The sequence below is a fragment of the Chelonia mydas genome, chromosome 6 (genome assembly GCF_015237465.2).
Source record: "Chelonia mydas isolate rCheMyd1 chromosome 6, rCheMyd1.pri.v2, whole genome shotgun sequence".
NCBI lineage: Eukaryota > Metazoa > Chordata > Testudines > Cheloniidae > Chelonia > Chelonia mydas.
Window position 1 is genome coordinate 4669189 of NC_051246.2, and position 25611 is coordinate 4694799.

The 25611-nt window shown below is 44.5% G+C and overlaps 2 protein-coding genes and 1 long non-coding RNA gene across 3 annotated transcripts; 2 read left to right on the forward strand and 1 right to left on the reverse strand.

Annotated features, from left to right (window-relative positions):
- Positions 1 to 285: 285 nt before the first annotated feature.
- On the reverse strand, positions 286 to 13701 carry LOC122466387. The gene is made up of 2 exons (XR_006291824.1): positions 13014 to 13701; positions 286 to 348 (listed from the first exon to the last, which is right to left on the reverse strand). It is a non-coding gene; the product is annotated as an uncharacterized LOC122466387 (long non-coding RNA).
- LOC119566511 (olfactory receptor 1044-like) lies at positions 1595 to 2527 on the forward strand. The gene has a single exon (XM_037901478.1). It carries the CDS (start codon positions 1595 to 1597, stop codon positions 2525 to 2527), a length of 933 nt encoding a protein of 310 aa, XP_037757406.1.
- Positions 13702 to 14217: 516 nt separating the features above from the next.
- Positions 14218 to 15171, forward strand: LOC102946308 (olfactory receptor 1009). The gene has a single exon (XM_007057215.3). It carries the CDS (start codon positions 14218 to 14220, stop codon positions 15154 to 15156), a length of 939 nt encoding a protein of 312 aa, XP_007057277.2. The 3' UTR covers positions 15157 to 15171.
- Positions 15172 to 25611: the final 10440 nt, after the last annotated feature.

The following is a 25611-nucleotide window of genomic DNA, read 5'->3' on the forward strand; positions in this document are numbered from 1 at the left end:
GAATACTATGGTGATTGGCATGCTATAAATAGCTCGATAATCTGGAGTACTCTTACATGTCTTACAGGTTTTACATTCCACCTACTGGGGCCAGGACAATGAGGTTACTCTGAAACCAGGAATAACTGAGAAGGTATCAGCTACATCTGCAAACAATTAGTACGTTTCACCTGTATCTAACTTTCTGGTCCTTTGATTCCAAATTTGTTGCTAAGGCTGGTTGAAAATTTTTCTTGAGAAGTTTTTTTGATAGGAAATTGGATTTTCCATTTAACTATTTTTTCCAAGAAATTATCTTTTCCCCGGAAATTATAAGCTTTCCATCAAAATACCAAACACCTCTCCTCCCTAACCATGGCTGTGGGACTCTGGTGATGTTCCAAGGCAGTTCAGCAAGAGGAGAGACCATCATGCATCATGGGGGATGTAGTCCAGCCTGGGAGCCTGGCCCATGGAAGAGATTGGTGCTGTGGAGTGTCTGAGGCACCCCCATGGTATTTCCGAGTCAAACTACTAAGATTTTAGTGAAAAGATTTTGGTCTTCACAAAAAAACAAACAAACAACCCCTTGTAAATCAGCTCTACGCAGTACCCAGCTTGAAGTGAAAACAGGAGGATGAAATATACCCCTAACCTCATACACTGTAAATCTGGTAGTAATTGCGTCATTTAATAAACCAGTAGAAAGAGTGGGTCAAATTAATCCCCAGGGCACCAATTACACAGAGGGTGGCTTTGGTTTACTGAATTCATTAATTAGGTGTTATGGCTCTCTGAGCTCAGGTATTCCCAGTTGCTTCAGGAATTATGTATCATAGATCACACATCTTCATATAAAGCTTCCCGAACGGTCCAAACTGGCAGTTTCTGTCAATGATGAAACACCACCACAGCTTTCTCTCTCTTCTCAGAAGGTACGTGCTATTCTCCTGAATTACAGACACGCACACACGCACACACCATGGGGATCAGCAGTTATTGAACTGCAGACCTCCAGCACCGAAAGCCTCAGCCCCAACTCCGACCCCTTCAGCCAAAGGAGCGACCTCATGGGTTGGAAAAAATAGGCAATTACCTAGTCACTGAAGCCAGGGTTTCCCATGATGTCTCTGGGTTTTCATACAGGCTAAAGTAAATGCCAAACAGCTTAATTAGCACAGTAAGCAACTTTACCCGAAACGGACATGCCAAGCCACAGAGCTCCCCTTGCCCAGAGAGGGTGGAAAGATTAACACTCCTTTACTCTCACCCCTTCTTTAGCTAAGGAATAATCCCTTCAGACTGATTCTCTCACAGCAGAGTCACAAGTTACTGTTTTCTTTTTGGATTAGTGAACAGGAGAGTTTGTGTGGGGGGCACAATTAACCTGTGTGTCATTGTGTTTGCACAGAGTGTGCATTTTATTGAACACCTGGAATGACCAGCTGTGAATATCTGGCTCTGTGGACTAAGCCCTTCCCGGAGAGGGTACTGATGTCCATTAAGAAACTGATATCCATGTATCCTCTCTTACCTCATTACAGAGAAGGAAAAGGTTTTCTGCACCCTCCACCTGCCCACATCTCTGTAGCTGCCTAATCTGTATTCAGAGGAGATGGGAAATCACTCGGAGGTGACTGAGTTCATTCTCTCAGGATTGACAGATCGTTCAGAGCTGCAGGTTCCTCTGTTTCTTGTGTTCCTACTGATTTATGCTATCACCGTGGTGGGGAATGGGGGGATGATCTTGTTAATCACAATTGATCCCCGACTCCACACCCCTATGTACTTTTTCCTCAGGAATTTGTCTTTCTGTGACCTCTGCATTTCCTCGATAATTTCCCCTAAGATGCTGCTGAATTTCTTTGCCGAGAGAAAAATCATTTCTTACACTGCCTGCACTGTGCAAATGTATCTCTCTATCGTTTTTGCAGATGCTGAGTGCCTCTTGTTGGCTGTGATGGCGTATGACCGTTATGTGGCCATCTGTAACCCGCTGCTCTATACAGTCACCTTGTCCAGGCAGCTTTGTAAACAGCTGGTGGCTGGGGTGTACGCTCTGGGGGTGGTGGATTCAATGATACACACGTGTTTTACATTTCAGCTGTCATTCTGCAGCTCCAACATCATCAATCATTTCTCCTGTGACATCATCCCACTGTTGGCGCTCTCCTGTTCTGACACGCACATCAGTGAGATTGTGATGTTTGCTCTGACAAGCTGCTTTACAGTGAGCAGCTTTGTGACGGTCCTCCTCTCCTATATCTATATCATCTTCACCATCCTGAAGATCTGCTCTGCTGAGGGCCAGCACAAAGCCTTCTCCACCTGCACTTTCCACTTAACCGCTGTGTTCCTGTCTTTTGGCACCCTCTTCTTCATGTATTTGCATCCCACCTCCAGCTATTCCATGGACAGAGATATAGTGGCCTCAGTGTTTTACACACTGGTGATCCTCATGTTGAACCCCCTCATCTACAGCCTGAGGAACACGGAGGTGAAGGACACCCTGAGGAAAGCAATGAATACACTGCTAACCAATTCTTGAATCTGTTTAACTCAGGACTGGTTTAGTGATGGGGAGTGGAAACAGTTGAATTCAATTCCCAGACATTACAACGTAATTTTGCAGAGCTCATGTGATTATTGTTCATTATTATTTTGTAATTAAAATTAATTTGTTTGTATTGCAACAATGTCTGCAGACCCCTACTGAGGTCATTGGACAAAACCCGAGGAAGACTCACAGGTTCAGAAAGAGAGAATGATTTTATAAGCTGATTGCTAGGGGCATCCACCTAGAGGGTGAAATGTTCAACTTCATATCTCAGGAGATTGGGTGGCAGTTCCCACTGTATTTTCCACAGAATGCATCAGATGAAGTGAGCTGTAGTTCACAAAAGCTTGTACTCAAATTAATTTGTTCATCAGTAAGGTGCCACAAGTCCTCCTTTTCTTTTTGCGAATACAGACTTACATGGCTGCTATTCTGAAACAGTTCTGAAGGGGTTTCTGTAATGCAACCCGTCACACAGAGTTCAGGAATAAAATCACAAAACAATGTGTGTTTGTCTGGGGGGGGGGGGGGGTGGCAAGGCGGCATGGGAGGACAGTACAAGAACTGATGGACTTCAACTGCAGGAAGGGTGGTTTAGGTTGGACATTAGGTGAAACATCCGAACAGTGAGGGTGGCTAAGGATTGGAATAACTTGCCCAGGAAGGTTGTGGAATCTCCACCACTACAGATTGTTAAGAGCAGGTAGACAAACACCTGTCAGGGATGGTGTAGATAATACTCTGTTGTGCTGTGAGTGCAGGGCAGGGGACTAGATGACCTCTCGAGATCCCGTCCAGTCCTATGATTCTATGATCTCACAAGGAGCCCTGCACTCGGGGGGAGGGGCGACACCATCCTGAGCAGTGGGCAGGGCAAGGGACACGCACCTGCCTCCACTTGACATTCAGCTTCACTGCACCCCCCACCACATGCACACACATAGTGCCCACTACACACCAAACACACACACACACAGACAGAGTGCCCACTACACATAACACGCAGAGTTCCCAATGCACATCATATGCACACACACACAGAAGGTGCACTACACAGACACAGTGCCTACTGCAAACCAAACACACACACACAGAGACAAAGTGTCCACTACACACACATAGTCTGACACTGAGCTCAGTCAGAATGCAGAATAATCTCTACGGGGAAGCTGGGACAGCTGGCATATTTCCAACTCTGCTGAACAAAAAGAACTGAAGGGGATTCTTGTTTCCTGGCAGGGAGATAGGACTAGATTTCCCAAATGATATTTTCCATTGGCAGCTTCTCTGAGGCCTGGTTTATGCTGAAAAAAAAAGATCAACAGAGCTCCGTCAGACAGGGCAGGGAAACTTTTTACACCCTGTGGGTGGCAGTTAGCTTGTATTGACCCTCAGTGTCATTCTTCCATTGACCTAGCTCCTGCCTCTCGGGGACATGGATTAACTACATCAAAGGAAAAACCCTTCCATCAATGTGGAAAGGATCTACACTATGGCACTGCTGCACTTCATAGCTGAGTCAATGTAATGGCCTTAGTATAGATATTCCCTGTATCCATCGGTGAGTTTTTCCCCTTCCCACTAGAGCGATTTTTCTCTCCTTTTCCATCATTCTTCTCCTTCCCTTGATAAAGCTCTTTCCTTCTTTTGATAGGTAAATATGTTCAGAAAAGTTGAAATTTCTCCTCTCAGGATAGTTTCTTCCTTCCCCTCCCATGAATTTCATTTCAATTACGGGCTGAAATGCTCTGAAACTCACTTGCTTGCCCATGACTTGGTGGTACCTCTTTCTTTTTCCTCCCTTCACTTACAATGAGTTGAGGACGGAAGCAGTACCAGCTCAGAACCCGAAAATCAGACTAAGAGTCAAACCTTTCCCTATTTGCTCACCACACCAATGTTACCCTTAATAGCTCTGGAGCTGCTAACTTGGGTGGCAGAGGTTAAATTTGGCTTTGATGACTTTGAGATTTGCTCCCTGGAGCATCTTTGCTCCCAGGACAACAGGTGTGCACAGCACACACAATTAATGTTGTTGCTCTGTCTTTCCCTTTGGAAATGAAACACAGAGGGACAGAGAATCAGATGGCCTGGTTCGCTGTCTCTCCTGTGAGGTCATTTTAACATGATACAAAACTGAGGTGACTGTATTTCACTTTTATTTCTTGGTCACCTCTTCAAATGCCTCTTCAAGTAATTTCCCAGCATTGGGATGCAAAGGTGTCCAGAAATGAGTGAATTTCATCTTGACAAATAATTTATTGTCAAAAACAATACTGTTTGGATTGACCTGAAACTTTTCACAAACGGGTTACAAATATGCCTAATAGCTTTGCCCCAAAACAATTTGTGTGTGTGTGTGTGTGTGTGTGTGTGTTCGCGGAGGATTTAATAGATTCATAGATATTAATGTCTGAAGGGACCATTATGATCATCTAGTCTGACCTCCTGCACAACGCAGGCCACAGAATCTCACCCACCCACTCCTGCGAAAAACCTCTCACCTATGTGTGAGCTATTGAAGTCCTCAAAGTGCGGTTTAAAGACTTCAAGGAGCAGAGAATCCTCCAGAAAGTGACCCGTGCCCCATGCTACAGAGGAAGGCAAAAAACATCCAGGGCCTCTGACAATCTGCCCTGGAGGAAAATTGCTTCCCGACCCCAACTATGGTGATCAGCTGAACCTTGAGCATATGGGCAAGATTCACCAGCCAGATACCCAGGAAAGAATTCTCTGTAGTAACTCACCTCCCACCCCATCTAACATCCCATCACAGGCCGTCGGGCCTATTTACCATGAATATTTATAGATTAATTAATTATCAAAATCATATTATCGCATCATACCATCTCCTCCATAAACTTATTGAGTTTAATCTTAAAGCCAGATAGGTCTTTTGCCCCCACTGCTTGCCTTGGAAGGCTATTCCAAAACTTCACTCCTCTGATGGTTAGAAACCTTTGTCTAATTTCAAGTCTAAACTTCCCAATGACCAGTTTATATTCATTAGTTCTTGTGTCCACATTGGTACTGAGCTTCAATAATTCCTCTCCCTCTCCGGTATTTATCCCTCTGATATATTTATAGAGAGCAATCGTATCTCCCCTCAGCCTTCTTTTGGTTAGGCTAAACAAGCCAAGCTCCTTGAGTCTCCTTTCATAAGACAGCTTTTCCATTCCTCTGATCATCCTTGTAGCCCTTCACTGTACCTGTTCCAGTTTGAATTAATCTTTCTTAAACATGGGAGACCAGAACTTCACACACTATTCCAGGTGAGGTCTCACCAGTGCCTTGGATAATGGTACTAAAACCTCCTTATCTCTTCTGGAAATACCTCACCTGATGCATCCCAAGACCGCATTAGCTTTTTTCACGGCCATATCACATTGGCGGCTCATAGTCATCCTATGATCAACCAATACTCCAAGGTCCTTCTCCTTGTTGCCAGCAAAGAGTGCCCAAGGCAAGGGAACAGTAGGGGTTCGTTGCCCGGTGTGCATCACCCAATAATCACAATGGGGTGGAGAAGCAGAGAGTTTATTTGCAGCTGCAAACAGGCCCAGGGAGACACAGCTGACTCAAATCCTGCAGCCCAGCCTGCAGATTACATCATACAATTTATATCTTTTTTCCCAACTTAGCTACAGAAGCATATACAACCAATTACCTATTGCCCTGTACAATAATACAGCCAAAGCAGCCAATTAGATGTTTCCTCATTAGCATTATGTAAGCCCTGCCTTATTTGGTTGTATCTGTTCCTGTGTTGCAGAAAGCTAGTGCAAAACATTCCTTTCTTATCTATACGCTTACCCTGGCTGGAGCTGTCTGAAGGCTGTCTCTGAGAGCAGGCTGTCTGCTCTAAACTGTTTTTGCAGCTTTCTGCCTCTGTTTTTATACTAGCTTCCTCATAGTCTGGCAGGATTACAGAAAGTTCACGGAATGGAGAGGCTTTGGTTTGTCTGGGCCTAGTGCAGGGGGGGCTTACTTGGCACTCGTGGCTTTCCACCCTCCCGAGTTACCTAGTATGATGCCCAGTGTCACCAACATCCTCCTCCGTTACTTCTAATTGATGCGTCCCCAGCTTATAACTAAAATTCTTGTTATTAATCCCTAAATGCATAACCTTACACTTCTCACTATTAAATTTCATCCTATTACTATTACTCCAGTTTACAAGGTCATCCAAATCTTCCTGTGTGATGTCCTAGTCTCTCTCTAAATTAGCAATACCTCCCAGCTTTGTATCATCTGCAAACTTTATTAGCACATTCTCACTTTTTGTGCTGAGATCAGTAATAAAAAGATTAAATAAGATTGGTCCCAAAACTGAGCCCTGAGGAACTCCACTGGTAACCTCCCTCCAGCCTGACAGTTCACCTTTCAGTAGGACCCACTGTAGTCTCCCTGTTAACCATTTCCTTTTGCACCTTTCAATTTTCATATTGATCCCCAACTTTTCCAATGTAACTAATAATTCCCCATGTGGCACGGTATCAAACACCTTTCTGAAATCTAGGTAAATTTGATCCACTGTGTTTCCTTTGTCTAAAAAATTTGCTACTTTCTCAAAGAAGGGGATCAGGTTAGTTTGGCACGATCTACCTTTTGTAAAACTATGTTGTATTTTGTCCCATTTACCATTGACCTCAATGTCCTTAACTACTTTCTCCTTCAAAATTTTTTCCAAGACCTTGCATACTACAGATGTCAAAATAACAGGCCTGTAGTTACCCGGATCACTTTTTTTTCACTTTCTTAAAAATAGGAACTATGATAGCAATTCTCCAATCATACGGTACAGCCCCTGAGTTTACAGATTCATTAAAAAAATCTTGCTAATGGGCTTGCAATTTCATGTGCCAATTCCATTAATATTCTTGGATGAAGATTATCTGGGCCCCCCGATTTAGTCCCATTAAGCTGTTTAAGTTTCGGCCGATTGCAACACAGACACTGCAGGAGGCAGTGATGGTCCTTCCGTTTGTAATTTTTAGCCCAAGAGTTGGGGTATTCACCTGTGAGGTGGGAGATCTGGGTTCAATTCCCTCTTCTGTCCAGTGCTGGGCAAAGCTTTGTGTGACATTGCACTCCATATGTGCACATGTGGTGGGGGGTACAGTGGAGCTGAATGTCAAGTGTAGGCAGTTGTGTGTCCCTTGCCCTGCCCAAGGCTCACCTTAAGAAGTGTTCCTGACTCTAACACTCAGATGCCCAGCTCCCAATGGGGTCCAAACCTGAAATAAATCCATTTTACTCTGTATAAAGTTTATACAGAGGAAAATCATAATTTGTTCACCCTCTATAACACTGATAGAGAGATATGCACAGCTGTATCCCCCCCCCCGCCCAGGTATTAATACATACTCTGGGTTAATCAAGAAGTTGTCATAAATATAAAGGGCAGGGTACACACCTTTAAAATCCCTCCTGGCCAGAGGAAAAATCCTCCCACCTGTAAATGGTTAAGAAGCTAGGATAACCTCGCTGGCACCTGAGCAAAATGACCAATGAGGTCCCAGAGACTCAGATGGAACCAGTTCCAGAACCAGAACCAGCGGAACAACCAGCACCATACCCATTGCCAGCACTGAATCCAGTACTTGCAACCTCAACACCAGAGCGCCCCACCGAACCTGAACCGGCAGCAGCCCATAACCCTACACAAGAGGCTCAGCCGGAGCCTGAACCCCAACATAGTGTCCCAGCGGAGAGCGGTTCACAGTCAACGGAAACAGCCCCATCCCCTACATCACTTCCAGAGGGACCAAGCATAGGTCCACAATCCAATGAGGCACTGATGTCTCCAGCATCAAGGGAACAGTTCCAGACCGAACAGGAAGCAGATGAAAGCCTCCAGAGAACTTGGATGGCGGCACGGAGCAACCCACCGCCTCTCAGCTCTTCTAATCGATCCAGGTTTGTTGTAGAAAGAGGACTTTTATACAAGGAAACTCTTTCTGGTGGACACCAGGAAGACTGGCATCCTCAGAGACAGTTGGTAGTTCCAACTAAATACCGGGCCAAGCTCTTGAGCTTAGCCCATGATCACCCTAGTGGCCATGCTGGGGTGAAGAGGAACAAAGACCGTTTGTGGGGGTCATTCCACTGGGAGGGAATGGGCAAGGATGTTTCTACCTATGTCCGGTCTTGTGAAGTATGCCGAAGAGTGGGAAAACCCCAACCAGGTCAAAGCCCCTCTCCAGCCACTTCCCATCATTGAAGTTCCATTTCAGCGAATAACTGTAGATATTCTGGGTCCTTTTCCAAAAAAGACACCCAGAGGAAAGCAGTACATACTGACTTTCATGGATTTTGCCACCTGATGGCCGGAAGCAGTAGCTCTAAGCAAAACCAGAGCTAAAAGTGTATGCCAGGCACTAGCAGACATTTTTGCCAGGGTAGGTTGGCCCTCCGACATCCTCACAGATGCAGGGACTAATTTCCTGGCAGAAACTATGGAAAACCTCTGGGAAGCTTATGGGGTAAATCACTTGGTTGCCACTTCTTACCACCATCAAACAAATGGCATGGTGGAGAAGTTTAATGGAACTTTGGGGGACATGATATGTAAATTCGTAAATGAGCACTCCAATGATTGGGACCTAGTGTTGCAGCAGTTGCTCTTTGCCTCCAGAGCTGTACCACATCCCAGTTTAGGGTTTTCCCCAATTGAACTTGCATATAGCCATGAGGTTAGGGGGCCATTACAGTTGGTGAAGCAGCAATGGGAGGGATTTACACCTTCTCCAGGAACTAACATTCTGGACTTTGTAACCAACCTACAAAACACCCTCCAAACCTCTTTAGCCCTTGCTAAAGAAAACTTACAGGATGCTCAAAAAGAGCAAAAAGTCTGGTATGATAAACATGCCAGACAGCGTTCCTTCAAAGTAGGGGACCAGGTCATGGTCTTAAAGGCTCTCCAGGCCCATAAAATGGAAGCATCGTGGGAAGGGCCATTCATGATCCAGGAGCGCCTGGGAGCTGTTAATTATCTCATGGCATTCCCCATCTCCAACCGAAAGCCTAAGGTGTACCATATTAATTCTCTAAAGCCCTTTTATTCCAAAGAATTAAAGGTTTGTCAGTTTACAGCCCAGGGAGAAGATAACGCTGAGTGGCCTAAAGGTGTCTACTACGAAGGTAAAAGTGCTGGTGGTGTGGAAGAGGTAAACCTCCCCGTGACCCTTGGGCGTATGCAGGGACAGCAGATCAAGGAGCTGTGCACTAGCTATGCACAGATGTTCTCAGCCACCCCAGGACTGACTGAACGGGCATACCACTCCATTGACACAGGTAATGCTCACCCAATTAAAGTCCAACCTTACCGGGTGTCTCCTCAAGCTAAAACTGCTATAGAACGGGAAATCCAGGATATGTTACAGATGGGTGTAATCTGCCGCTCTGGAAGTGCATGGGCATCTCCAGTGGTTCTAGTTCCCAAACCAGATGGGGAAATATGTTTTTGCGTGGACTACCGTGAGCTAAATGCTGTAACTCACCCAGACAACTATCCAATGCCACGCACAGATGAACTATTATAGAAACTTGGACAGGCCCAGTTCATCTCTACCTTGGACTTAACCAAGGGGTACTGGCAGGTACCGCTAGATGAATCCACCAAGGAAAGCTCAGCCTTCACCACACATCTCGGGCTGTATGAATTTAATATACTCCCTTTTGGGCTGCGAAATGCACCCGCCACCTTCCAAAGACTTGTAGATGGTCTCCTAGCGGGATTAGGAGAATATGCAGTCGCCTACCTTGATGACGTGGCCATATTTTCGGATTCCTGGGCAGACCACCTGGAACATCTACAAAAAGTCCTTGAGCGCATAAGGGAGGCAGGACTAACTGTTAAGGCTAAGAAGTGTCAAATAGGCCTAAACAGAGTGACTTACCTTGGACACCAGGTGGGTCAAGGAACTATCAGCCCCCTACAGGCCAAAGTGAATGCTATCCAAAAGTGGCCTGTCCCAAAGTCAAAGAAACAGGTTCAATCCTTCTTAGGCTTGGCCAGTTATTATAGACGATTTGTACCACAATACAGCAAAATCGCCACCCCACTGACAGACCTAATCAAAAAGAAACAGCCAAATGCCATTCAGTAGACCGAAAAGTGTCAGAAGGCCTTTAACCAGCTTAAAGCGACACTCATGTCTGACCCTGTACTAAGGGCCCCAGACTTTGACAAACCGTTCCTGGTAACCACAGATGCGTCCAAGCGTGGTGTGGGAGCAGTTTTAATGCAGAAAGGACCGGATCAAGAATTCCACCCTGTAGTGTTTCTCAGCAAAAAAATGTCTGAGAGGGAAAGCAACTGGTCAGTCAGTGAAAAAGAATGTTACGCCATTGTCTACGCTCTGGAAAAGCTACACCCATATGTTTGGGGACGGCGTTTCCACCTGCAAACCAACCATGCTGCGCTATGGTGGCTTCATACCACCATGGGAAGTAACAAAAAACTTATTCAGTGGAGTTTAGCTCTCCAAGATTTTGATTTCAACATCCAACACATCTCAGGAGCTTCTTACAAAGTGGCTGATGCACTTTCCCGTGAAAGTTTCCCAGAATCAACTTGTTAAAATCGTCCTTGAGATGCGGAAAATATTGTTAGTCTTTATATACTTGGTAGTATGTTTAGAGGTGCATGAGTCTTAATAATTCTGTTTTTCCGAGAGCTCCAGAAAGAGATCCCAGCCAGCGTTTCAACCTAGCTGTGATTTTGGGGGCGTGCCATAAATATAAAGATTAACATTTATATTAACATTTACGATGACAGCAAGCCTCAGTTTGGAATATGTATTAATAACACGACACAGTGTAATCTTATAACTTCACATACCTTGTCATAAATATAAAGTGAAGGCTAACCAACTTTAAATCCCTCTTAGCCAGAGGAAAAAACCCTTTCACCTGTAAAGGGTTAAGAAGCTAGGATAATCTCACTGGCAGCTGACCAAAATGACCAATGAGGAGACAAGATAATTTCAAAAGCTGGGAAGAGGGAGAACATCAAAGGGTCTGTGTCTGTCTGTGTGAAGCTTTTGCCAGGGACAGAACAGGAATGGAGTCTTAGAACTTAGTCAGTAACCTAGCTAGATATGCATTAGATTATGATTTCTTTAAATGGCTGAGAAAATAAGTTGTGCTGAATAGAATGACTATTCCTGTCTGTGTGTCTTTTTGTAACCTACGGTTTTGCCTAGAGGGATTCTCTATGTTTTGAATCTAATTAGCCTGTCAGGTATTTACCATCCTGATCTTACAGAGGTGATCCTTTTCTTTTTACTGTTTCTTCTATTAAAATGTTTCTTTTCAAGAACTGAATGCTTTTTTCATTGTTCTAAGATCCAAGGGCTTGGGTCTGTGGTCACCTATGCAAATTGGTGAGGATTTTTACCAAACCTTCCCCAGAAAGTGGGGTGCAAGGGTTGGGAGGATTTTTGCAGGGAAAGACATTTCCAAACAACGTTTTGTCAGGAACCCAGAGAAATGTTTGGTGGTGGCAGTGGAAAATCAAGGGCAAGGGGTAAAATAGTTTGTACCTTGGGGAAGTTTTCACCTAAGCTGGTAAAAGTAAGCTTAGGAGGTTTTCATGCAGGTCCCCACATTTGTACCCTAGAGTTCAAAGTGGGGAAGGAACCTTGACATACCGTATCAAAAATATTAACATTTACGATGACAGCAAGACTATTTTAATTAACTAGTAGACGTCTTTAGCATCTTAAAGCTGAGCTCTGTGTGCAGATAATATGCATGCAAGAGGGACAGTTTTGTGAACTGCACAACTCTGTAGCATGCTGTGGTCTCCTCCTGAGCTCCTCTGGTCATCATGTGGTCTCCATCAAGCCAAATTAGTGAACCTACCTTTCCTACTTTGGGGAGTAACCTATCAACAGAAGGACAAAAGATACTCCGGTGATTGGCATCCGATAAAGAGCTAGATAATCTGGAGTGCTCTTACATGACTTACAGGTTTTACATTCCACCTACTGGGGCCAGGACAATAAGGTTACTCTGAAATCAGGAATAACTGAGAAGATATCAGCTACACCTGCAAACAATATGTTTCACCTGTATCTAACTTTCAGTTCCTTTGATTCCAAATTTCTTGCTAAGGCTGGTTGAATATTTTTCTTAAGAATTGTTTTTTATTTCAAATTGGATTTTCCATTTAACCATTTTTTCCAAGAAATTGTCTTTTCACTGGTTTCAGAGTAGTAGCCATGTTAGTCTGTATCCGTAAAAAGAAAAGGAGTACTTGTGGCACCTTAGAGACTAACACATTTATTACAGCATAAGCTTTCATGAGCTACAGCTCACTTCATTGGATGAATCCAATGAAGTGAGCTGTAGCTCTGGAAAGCTTAGACTCTAATAAATTTGTTAGTCTCTAAGGTGTCACAAGTACTCCCTGTCTTTTCACTGGAAATTTTCAGCTTTCCATCAAAATACCAAACTCCCCTCCTACCTAAACCATGGCTGTGGGACTCTGGTGATGTTCCAGGGCAGTTCAGCAAGAGGAGAGACCATCATGCATCATGGGGGATGTAGTATAGACTGGGAGCCTGGCCCATGGAAGAGATTGGTGCTGTGTGGTATCAGAGGCACATCCGTGGTATTTCCGAGTCGAAATATTAAGTTTTTAGCAAAAAGATTTTGGTCTCCAGAAAAAAAAACCCTTTGTGGGTCAGCTCTATGCAGTACCCAGTTTGCACTGAAAACAGCAGGATGAAATATACCCCAAACCTCATATTCTGTAACTCTGGTAGAAATTGCATCAGTTAATAACAAAGTAAGAAAGAGTTGGTCTAATTAATCCCAAGGGCACCAATTACACCAAGGGTGGCTTTGGTTCACTGAATGCATTAATTAGGTGTTGTGTCTCTCTGAGCTCAGGTATTCCCAGTTGCTTCAGGAATCATCTCCCACAGATCACACATCTTAGTATAAAGCTTCCCGAATGCTCCAAACTTACAGTTTTTGACTATGAGGAAACACCAACACATATCTCTCTCTCTTCCTAGCAGGTACGTGCTACTGTCCTGAATTATACTCACACACACAAATACGCAGACACCAAGGGGATTAGCAGGTATTGAATTCCAGACCTCCAGCACCAAAAGCCTCAGCCCCAACTCTGACCCCTTCAGCAAAAGGAGCGACCTCCTTTGGTTGGAAAAAATAGGCAATTACACAGTCACTGAAGCCAGGGCTTTTCCAAAAAGCTTAATTAGCACACGAAGCAACTTTACCCTAAACGAACATGCCAAGCCGCAGAGCTCCCCTTGCCCAAAGAGGGTAAAAAGATTAACACTCCTTTACTCTCACCCCTTCTTTAGCTCAGGAATAATCCCTTCAGGCTGATTCTCTCACAGCAGAGTCACAAGTCACTGTTTTCTGTTCGGACTAGTGAACAGGAGTGTTTGTGTTGGGGGCATGATTAACCTGCGTGTCATTGTATTTGCACAGCCTGTGCATTTTATCAAACACCTGGAATGACCAGCTGTGAACATCTGGCTCTGTGGACTAAGCCCTTCCCGGAGTGGGTACTGATGTCCATTAAAAACTGGTCTCCATTTATCATCACTTACTTCATTACAGAGAAGGGACAGGTTTTCTGCACCCTCCACCTGCCCACATCTCTGTAGCAGCCTGATCTCTGTGCATAGGAGATGGAAGAGGGAAATCACTCGGAGGTGACTGAGTTCATTCTCTCAGGATTGACAGACCGTCCGGAGCTGCAGGTCCCCCTGTTTCTGGTGTTCCTACTGATTTATGGTATCACCCTGGTGGGGAATGGGGGCATGATCTTGTTAATCAGGATTGATCCCCGACTGCACACCCCCATGTACTTTTTCCTCAGTTGTTTGTCTTTCTGTGACCTCTGCTATTCCTCAACAATTTCCCCTAAGATGCTGCTGAATTTCTTTGCCGAGAGGAAAAGCATTTCTTACACGGCCTGTTCTGTGCAAATGTATCTCTTTGTCTCTTTTGCAGATATTGAGTGCCTCTTGCTGGCTGTGATGGCATATGACCGTTATATGGCCATCTGTAACCCGCTGCTCTATACGGTCACTATGTCCAGGCAGCTTTGTAACCGGCTGGTGGCTGGGGTGTGCGCTGTGGGGTTGGTGGATTCAATGATACACACATTTTGTATATTTCGGCTGTCGTTCTGCAGCTCCAACATTATCAGTCATTTCTTCTGTGACATTCCCCAACTGCTGGCACTCTCCTGTTCTGACACTCACATCAATGAGATTGTGATGTTTGCCTTCATTGGCTGTATTCTAGTGAGCAGCTTTGTGACTGTCCTCCTCTCCTATTTCTATATCATCTCCACCATCCTGCAGATCCGCTCTGCTGAGGGCCAGCGCAAAGCCTTCTCCACCTGCACTTTCCACTTGACTGCGGTGGTAATATTTTATGGCATCCAACTCTTCATTTATTTACGTCCCATCTCCAGGTATTCCATGGACATGGACAAAATAGTCTCAGTGTTTTACACACTGGTTATCCCCATGTTGAACCCCCTCATCTACAGCCTGAGGAACATGGAAGTGAAGGATGCCCTGAGGAAAGTAATGAATAAACTCCTAACCAATTCTTGAATCTGTTAACTCAATACCATAAGCCCATTGTAATGTAATTTCACAGATCCCATGATAGTATTGTTCATTACTGTTAGTTATTAATTTGTTTGTCTTCCAACTAGGCCTGCAGGCCCCAATTAAGATCAGGGTTTTATTAAGCTATTCTCCCAGCAAAATTCCAGGGGGCACCTGTTTCACATGTGTGAATATATGTGGTGTGCTTTGAAAGCATAGATCTATATGTATTGGGAAAGAAGAGGAGGGCATCTAATCTATCTCTCCCTCTGCTCTGTATTGGGTTTAGTTTCGATATGCTGTTGCAAGTATGAAGTGTGTGGTTTCTGTGCCTGAACCAAAGGGAGTTTTGTACACACTCCTGATACTCTGCAGCCCTTTATGTCCTCTGTGGGGTTGTTGTAGAGATTGTCGCCGGGTTTGTATCCATTCCTGTGGAGGAGAAAGGTGATTTCCATCACAATGGCCTTTATTTTAAGTTAAGGGAGCAACAAAACAACAAGTAAGAACAAGGGAAACATATCCAAAAGAGAACATGGTGTGTGTGCATCCTCTGTGAGAAGCTGCACTGAACTGAATACAAAGTAAAATGGAAAGGGTGAGTTTCCTCTAGGACATAAATTAAACAGAAAGAAAAAGTCATATCAGACATGAGATGTTTATACCACATCAGCAGGTTAGCTATGAGGTCTTACTTTTAGTTCTGAGGATAAGTCCTATGGACTCTGAAGAATAGGGATTCTGGGAATTGTACAGCTCGGGTTGCGGAGAGTGAGAAATGAATAGAGCTGGGCCAATAGCTGATTTTTGAGTTCATGGGTGTTTAGAAAACATTGAAAAACAAATTCAGTTCAACCTGAACCAAATCTGAAAATTCCTTAAATGTTTGGCAAATTGAAAACATTGACAGAAATGTCCTGTGGGGTGGAAGGAACTATTTAGCATGACCAGAAATGGAACATTTCCTTTCCTTCCTGGATACTTTTTGATGTCAAAGCAAAGACAATGTAGGGCCACACTGACAAAAGTGATGGGAATGGAAGAGGCATTAATGGTGCTGTTTCCCTTGTAGACTTTAACCCAGTGATTAGATCACTCCCGTTGGTAGTGGGAGATTCCGGTCAATCCTCCCTCTCTCTGATGGGGAGAAACAATTTGAAAGTGTGTCTCCCACATTGCCAGACAGGATCCTGGTGACTGGGCTATGTTCTCTCCTGCATCATTTTCAGGACTGGTCTACGCTACTCCTGTAAATTGATCTAAGTTATGCTACTTCAAGTTGACTAAGTCCACACCATGCTATGTCAACAGGAGAGTTATGTATCTGAAGTACTGTAACACAGATCATCCAACAGCATTAGTGTAAATCAGCCCTGAGGAATATCCACAATGGAACACAGTCTCTGAGAGACGTGGAGTACAGATTTCAACAGGTGAGCGCTCTCCCACTGACTTAGCATGTCTTCCCCAGACCTTCTCAATCAACACCATTTCATCTATTGCAGTAGTACCAATTGAGCCAGTTGTGTAGATACGGCCTCAGTCTCTCCTGTTGAAGCTCTTCATTGTGGATAAAACACGGGAAGAATCAAAGGGCCAGAAAGAGAGAATGACTCTATAGACAAGTGGTTCGGGGCACCAACATGTTCAACTTCGTGTCTCTGTTCCAATGGTTTTTTTAATTAGTTTTCCACCGTAGAACAACTTTGAAAGGAGAGATTGAGAGCTATCCAGACAGGAATAGCACATCACTCAGGGGCTGGGATGCTTTCTGGAAATACAGGAAACTCAAGTGCACATTTTTGCCCAGCACTGGACAGAAGGGAGAATTGAACCTGGATCTCTCACCTCACACATGAACACCCTACCTATTGAGCAAAAAATTACAAAGAGAGGGAGCATCACCACCTCCTACCAGTGGCTGCTTTGCGACCAGCATCTAAATCCTCCTACCCACACACATTGTTTTTGGAAAAGTCTATTAGGAGACTTTGTAACACATTTGTGAATAATTTCAGGTGAACCCCAATGGCATTGTTTTTTACAATAAATTATTCATAAATTTAATAATGAAAAGTGCAAGGTCATGCATTTAGGGATTAATAACAAGAATTTTTGTTATAAACTGGGGACGCGTCATTTGGAAGTAACAGAGGAGGAGAAGGACCTCGTAGTATTGGTTGACCGCAGGATGACTATGAGCCACCAATGTGATATGGCCATGAAAAAAAGCTAATACGGTCTTGGGATGCATCAGGCGAGGTATTTCCAGTAGAGATAAGGAGGTGTTAGTACCGTTATACAAGTCACTGGTGAGACCTCATCTGGAATATTGTGTGCAGTTCTGGTCTCCTATGTTTAAGAAAGATGAATTCAAACTGGAGCAGGTACAGAGAAGGGTACTAGGGTGATCCGAGGAATGGAAAACCTGTCTTATGAAAGGTTTCAGAGTAGCAGTGTGTTAATCTGTATTCGCAAAAAGAAAAGGAGTACTTGTGGCACCTTAGAGACTAACCAATTTGTTTGAGCATAAGTTTCGTGAGCTACAGCTCACTTCATTGGATGCATCTGGCTTCAAAACTACTCTTGATAAATTTATGGAAGGGATGATATGATGGGATAGCCTAATTTTGTCAATTAATTGATCTTCAACTATTAGCGGTAGTTATGCCCAATGGCCGGTGATGGGATGTTAGATGGGGTGGGATGTGAGTTACTACAGAGATTTCTTTCCTGGGTATCTGGCTGGTGAACCTTGCCCAATTGCTTAGGGTTCAGCTGATTACCATATTTGGGGTCGGGAAGGAATTTTCCTCCAGGGCAGATTGGCAAAGGCCCTGAGGGTTTTTCGCCTTCCTCTGCAGCATGGAGGAAGCACTTGCTGGAGGACTCTCTGCACCTCAGAGTCTTTCAACCATGATTTGAGGACTTCAATAGCTCAAACATAGGTTAGAGGTTTGTTACAGGAGTGGGTGGATGAGATTCTGTGGCCTGCATTGTGCAGGAGGTCAGACTCGACGATCACAATGGTCCCTTCTGACCTTAAAGTCTGTGATTCTATGATCAGTCTGGCAGAAATTCCCTCATTTCTAGATACTTTTTTGTCCCAACACTGGAAAATTACTTAAAGAGACTTTTGGAGGGGTGACCGACACATTAAGTGGAATACAGTCACCTCAGTTTTCTATCATATTAAAAAGCCCTCACGGGAGAAAGAGCAATCCAGACCAGTGGATGCTCTGGCCCTCTGTCTTCCATTTCACAAGGAAGGCAACACCATTAATTGCATGTACTGTGCACACCTGTAGTCCCGGGAGCAAAGATGCTCCAGGGAGCAAATCTCAAAGTCATCCCAGAAAGCAACTGCAGAGGTATTAAGGGTAACATTTGTGTGGTCAGCAAACAGGGAAAACTTCAGCTCTTAGTCTGATTTTTACGGTTCTGAGAAGGTATAGCTTCCACCCTTAATTCATTGTAAGTGAAAGGAGGAAAAACAAAGCGATACCACCAAGACATGGGCAAATAAGTCAGTTTTAGAGTATTTTGGCCTTTAGTTGAAATGACAGGAGGCCATTCATGGGAAGGAAAGTAAGGAATCATCCTTAGAGGAGAAATTTTAACTTTTCTGAACATATTTACTTAACAAAAGAAGGAAAAAGCTTTATCAAGGGAGGGAGAAGAGTGACAGGAAAAGGAGAGAAAAATAGCTTTAATAGGGAGGGAGAAAACTCCCCCATTGATTCAGGGAGTGTCTATACTAAAGCCATGACTTTGACTCAGCTATGGTGTGCAGCAGTGCCGTAGTGTAGATGCTTTCCACATTGACAGAAGGGCTTTTCCTTCAATGTAGTTAATCTACGTCTCTGAGAAGAAGTAGTTCGGTGAATGAAAGAATTACACTGAGGGTCAGTACAAGCTAATTGCCCCTCACAGAGTTTGAAAAGTTTCCCAGCCCTGTGTGATGGAGTTCTGTTGATCTAATTTTTAAGCATAAACCAGGCTTCAGAGAAGCTGCTGATGGAAAGGACCAGTTAGGAAATCTAGTCCTATCTCCCTGCAGGAAGCAGAATCCCCTTCGGTTCTTTTTGTTCAGGAGAGTAGGAAATATGCCAGCTGTCCCAGCTTCCCCATAGAGATTATTCTGCATTCTGACTGAAATCAGTGTCAGGCTGTGTGCGTGTATCGGGCACTCTGTGTGTGTGTGTGTTTGGTGTGCATCAGGCACGATGTGTGTGCATGTGGTGGGGGGTATAGTGGAGCTGAATGTCAGGGGTAGGCAGGTGTGTGTCCCTTGCCCTGCCCATGGCAAAGCTTAAGAAGTGTTCCTCTCTCTAACACTCAGATGCCCAGCTCCCAGTGGGGTCCAAACCCCACATAAATACACTTTACTCTACATAAAGCTTATAGAGGGCAAACTCGTAATTTGTTCACCCTCTATAACAATGATAGAGAGATATGCACAGCTGTATGCCCCTCCAGGTATTAATACATACTCTAGATTAATTAATTAGGAAAAAAGTGATTTTATTAAAGACAAAAGGTAGGATTTAAGTGGTTCCAAGTAATAACACAGAGAACAAAGTAAATTACCAAGCAAAATAAAATAAAACACGCAAGTCTATGCCTAATAGAGTAAAAATTAAATGGAGGTATATCTCACCCACAGAGATGTTCGAATAAGCGTCTTTTACTGACTAGACTTCCTCCTAATCCAGGTCCAGCAATCACTCACACCCCTGTAGTTACTGTCCTTTGTTCCAGTTCCTTTGCGGCATCTCCTTGGGGTGGAGAAACTATCTTTTGTGCCAGCTGAAGGCAAAATGGAGGGGTTTCCCCAGGGGCTTATATATTCTCTGTCTCGTGGGAGGAAACCCCTTCCCCTCTCCTATGGAGAACCCAGCTCCAAGATGGAGTTTTGGAGTCACATGGGAAAGTCACATGTCCATTCATGACTCAGTTCCTTACAGGCCAACTGCAAATTACCAGGAAAGCTCACATGTGGATTAGCGTCTCTCAAAGTTCATTGTTAGCTTAAGTGTTTCTCGACTGGGCACTTACAGAGAATAGCCTTTTCTTAAGAAGCTGACCAAGTGCTTCACTGAGGCTACTTAAAATCAAACAAGTACATAACAAGTATTCATAACTTCGAATACAAAAATGTTACATGCATGGAAATAGGATGAATATATGCAGTAGATCATAACCTTTGCAGAGATATTTCTTACATGGCATATCTAGCATAAACCACATTCCAGTTATGTCATATTTACACTGATAAGCATATTTCTAGAAAGCATTATGGGGTGCAACGTCACATCCTCCTCCTGAACACACTGCCAGAGGCTTGGACACTGTCCATGGTGGAGGCAGTGCATGTAAAATCCCTGTTTGTTTCTTTTCACACTCCTTTTTAGTACCTTTAAAATGTATGATCTCATTCACAGGTTTCCTAGCAAGGTTTGGGGTTCTTGGTCCCCGAATGTCTCAAAAGAGGTTGGGGTGTAGTATTGCAAATTGAAGGTAGACAGCAATATCTATTAAAGTGTAGGTGTCTTGGCATTTATCCACCAATGCCTTGAGGCAGTGTGCCTCAGTTTCCCCTTCCATACAGCAGCGTAGGCCTGTTATGCTTTTGATGCTATGCCAAGCTTCCAGCCTCTTTACAGTATAAGCCAAAAAGTGACATGCTTTGGGGACTGTCTTGTCATCATCGCTAGCATGAACAAAAGTATTTTCCACAAAACAGTCGTGTCCCACATCTTTCAAGGGTTTATCAAGAGTATTATCTCCTTTGTCTTGACTAATAGATAATGTAGGAAAAGACACAAGATTAACAGAAAATCTTCGGCGGACAGGCTTTGTACACACAATGTAGCTTGTTTAGTGTCTATTGCATTTCCCAATTCCTTTGTGTACCCTGGTAGGTGCTCTGATGCAGATTCTTCTGTCTTGCTTTTAATTTAGGCATGTGTTTGAGGCTTTGGCAAGGAAAGGGGGCACTGCAACCATGCCTGCCCTTGGCCCCTCCCTCTTTTGAAACTTTCCAAGTGCAGAGTTTTTCTCCCACCAGCCTTGAAGAGACTGTGTTATTTTTTATAAGGATATCAGGAATAACATTCTTTGTGTGCTTTGAGCACTTTGGATGGGTAAGGTCCCTTCAATTACCAACAGGTGAGCTGGGTGGGCGCCTCTCTGATCCCCCCCTAACCTTCTATCTGGACTTCCTTCTCTGGGCTCTCCTCGGGGTCAGAAACTCCTGCGTCCTCCAAGAGGGAAAGTTACTCTGGTCCAGCTGTGGCTCACAGCTACCAGCTATGACAGACCCTTCCCTGGCTAGCAAAATCCCGCTCTTTCCCTCAGGTTGGGCTTGCTTCCAGCTACAGAGTGCCTGGAGTCTGTTCCCACCACAGCGGTTACCAGGACTTCAACTTCCACCTTTGGGGTACATGTTTCTGTGCACCCCAGAGCAGGGCCTGTCCCCTGCCGACCTGCAACTTCCTGGCAGTCAGCATCTGGGACGGCCACCTTGATACAGGTGGAACATTCCCCTCCCCCAGGCAGATGATCACAGGACAGGAGATGGCTTTGTCCAGACCCTCCAGTAAGGACTTGCCTTGAGCCCCGGAGCTACAGGAACTGGTTACAGACTTTCCTGCCCCCAAAGCTGCATGCTCCACTTCTACAGAGGAATTTAAGAGACTCTCTCCTATTCCCCCACTAGCCCATGTGACTTCACACACACACCCTGCCCTGGGGCTTTGAGCACAAGATTCCTTCTCGCTGTTAACCAAGCCAGGGACAGATTCCACCACATCAAAGAAATGATTCCCAGTCAAAACAGTGCAAGATTGTGAGCCACTGCGGCAAACAGTCAGCTCACCCTCAAATCACCAGTTTCCATGTGTACTTTAGCTAAAGGGGCAAGGACTTTCTAACCTCCCACCAGTTCCAATTCTACCATTTTCCATGGCAACAAATCCTTCTCCTGGATCAGGTCCCTCCTTACCACAGAAATGTCTGCACCCGTGTCCCTTAATCCCGGGAGAACTTTCCCATTCAGTTTAACAGCATGCATGTGCTCACTGCTTGGTTGGGTAGAAGCCACCTTAACAAATCCTGTGTGGAAAGAGGCAGCAGCCTGGTCTGAGAAGCAGCAGCTTCACGTGTTACCTGCTGACTGTTCCTACTCAGCAAAGGACATTTATTCCTCAGGTGCTCAGTGGACTCACAATCTGAGCACCTCTTCGGCTCCTCTGCGTGTACAGGAGACTTGGGACGAGTAACAGAGGAATGGGGAGGTGAACGCTTAGCCTCCTCTTTCCCTGGGGTAAAACGGTAATTCTGCTTCCCCCAACCCTGTGTCCCTCTACCACTGGTTTCTGTTTAGTTGCAGCTTGCGACGGCTCAAAAGAGTCTGCAAACTCAGCCAATCCACCCACTGCATCCACCTTTTTGTCCCACAAAACCTGTTTCTTAAATTTACCACAGTTTGAAGCATCATCAATACCCATCTTATTGAATATGTCCAGAGCTCTTCCAGTCAATTTTATGACCAATGTGGTCATTTTTTGATTGTCAGGAATTGTATGGAGGATGCACAAACGTGATGAAATATTCAGCAATATCACTGGACTCATCATACCATGGACATTGTTGCTCCCATTTGTGTATTTTGGGGAAGTGGGGCCAGCTGCTGGTGGGTTTTGTCTCTTCCACTCCAGAACAGCCAGTTCATGCTTCTGGGCCTCAATCTGGTCCTGTATTTCTCTGTTTCTTACCTCCAGGGCTCATTTGTCACTGGCTGTTTCTGCTTCCCTAGCCCTTTTGTGGGCAGCTTCTTCCCTGGCTGCCTCTCCCTCTTTGAGCTTCAATTGAAACTCCATGTCCTTTGCCTTCTCTTCTGCTTCCAGTCTGGCCAGCTCTACTTTAGCAGCTGCCTCACTGGTAGTCATTTTTCTGCTTTCTTGTGCTGGGCCACACCCCCTCTGCAGTTCACTGAAACTGAGATTCACTCAGTTCAGGGGCTTCTTAGTTAACAGAGACATTCCCATTGCCCAGTGTTCAGGCTTTCCGGGCAGTCTGCAACTTCTGCAGCTCTAGCTTCTTTTGATTTTCACTCTTACTTATTTTGCTTGTTTTTCTGTCCCTATTTCCCTTACCCGAAATAAATAACATACCAGTAACCACTTTGTCTGTTCTCCACCCACCACACCCAAAATTAATGCAAAATCACAACCAGTGTATCAAAGGAATCAGTTGTGCACAGATCCTGCTTGACTACACCACTGTGAGGTGTTGGGTCTCAGAAACCCCTCTGGGACTGGCACCCCATGTGCTGAGTCTCCCTCTGAACCTGTTTTCCCTGACAGCTTGGGACTTAACTACCTTATCTTGTTTGAGCCAGACACACTTGCCTGCTGCAAACCTAGATCCAAGTCTCAACCACGTCCCCCACAAGCTGCAGGCTTCACTGAAAACAGCTTAAGAAGTGCTCCTGTCTCCAGCCGTCAGATACCCAGCTCCCAATGGGGTCCAAACCCTAAATAAATCTGTTTCACTCTGTACAAAGCTTATACAGGGTAAACTCATAGACCGTTTGCCTTTTATAACACTGAGAGAGATACACACTGCTGTTTGCCCCCTTCCATCCCCTCTGGGTATTAATACATACTCTGGGTTAATTAATAAGTAAAAAGTGATTTTATTAAATACAAAAAGTAGGATTTAAGTTGTTCCAAGTAATAACAGACAGAACAAAATTAATTACCAAACAAAATAAAATAAAACACCTAACTCTAAACCTAATACAGTAAAAACCTAAATGCAGGTAAATGTCACCCTCAGAGATGTTGCAATAAGCCTCTTTTACAGACTACACTTCCTCCTATTCTGGGTCCAGCAATCAATCACACCCCTGTAGTTACTGTCCTTTGTTCCAGTTTCTTTCAGGTATCTCCTTGGGGTAGAAAGACTACCTTCTGTGACAGCTGAAGGCAAAATGGAGGGGTTTCCCCAAGGGCTTATACAGTCCCTCTCTTGTGAGTGGAAACCCCCTCCCCTCTCCTAGGGAGAATCCAGCTCCAAGATGGAGTTTTGGAGTCACATGGGCAAGTCACATGTCTATGCATGACTCAGTGCCTTACAGGCCAATGCCACATTCCCAGGAAAGCTCAGATGCGGATTGGTGTCTCTCAAAGTTCATTGTTATCATAACTATTTCCTAATAGGGCACTTACAGAGAACAGTCTTTTCTTGAGAAGTTTTTTTTTATGGGAAATTGGATTTTACAGTCAACTCTTTTTACCATGAAATTATCTGTTCCCTGAAAATTATAAGATTTCCATCAACATGCCAAACTCTCCTCCTCCCTGAACCATGGCTGTGGGACTTTGGTGATGTTCCAGGGAACTTCAGCAAGAGAAGAGAACATCATGCATCATGGGGGATGTAGTCCAGCCTGGAAGCCTGGCCCATGGAAGAGATTGGTGGTGTGTGGTATCTGAGGCACCCCCATGGTATTTCCTAGCTGAAATGTTCAGTTTTAGCAAAAAAAAATTGGTCTCCACAAAAAAAAACAAACCCTTGTGGATCAGCACTAAGCAGTACCCAGCTGTCACTGAAAACAGCAGGATGAAATATACCCCAAACCTCATACTCTGTAACTGAGGTAGAAATTGCATCATTTAATAACACAGTGAGAAAGAGTAGGTTGAATTAATCCCCAGGGCACCAATTACACTGAGGGTGGCTTTAGGTCACTGAATGCATTAATTAGGTTTTATGGCTATCTGAGCTCAGTTATTCCCAGTTGCTTAAGGAATCATGTCCCACAGATCACAAATCTCTGTATAAAACTTCCCAAATGCTCCAAACTTGCAGATTTTGTCAATGGGGAAACACCACCACACCTCTCTCTCTCTTCTCAGCAGGCACGTGCTCTGGTCCTGAATTACAGTCACACACGCCCACACGCAGACACCATGGTGATCAACAGGTATTAAATTCCAGACCTCCAGCACTAAAAGACTCAGCCCCAACTCCTACCCCTTCAGCTAAAGTAGGACCTGCTGGGCTGGAAAAAATAGGCAATTACATAGTCTCTGAAGCCAGGGCTTCCCATTATGTCTCTGGGGTTTCATACAGGCTCAAGTAAATGCCAAAAAGCTTAATTAGCACAATGAGCAACTTTACCCCAAATGGAGAAGCCAAGCCACAGAGCTCCCCTTGCTCAAAGAGGCTGGAAAGATTGAGACTCCTTTGCTCTCATCCCTTCTTCAGCTAACAAATAATTTCTTCACACAGAGATGACTTTCGCCCTGGTTCTCTCACAGCAGAGTCACAAGTCACTACCTGTTGCTCGAAGTAGTGAACAGGAGTGTTTGTGTCGGGGGCATGATTAACCTGCGTGTCATTGTATTTGCACAGTGCCTGCATTTTATCGAACACCTGGAATGACCA

Excerpts from the sequence above, each read along its gene's own strand:
- LOC119566511 (XM_037901478.1), top strand. The coding sequence starts at position 1,595 with ATGGGAAATCACTCGGAGGTGACTGAGTTCATTCTCTCAGGATTGACA.
- LOC102946308 (XM_007057215.3), top strand. The coding sequence starts at position 14,218 with ATGGAAGAGGGAAATCACTCGGAGGTGACTGAGTTCATTCTCTCAGGA.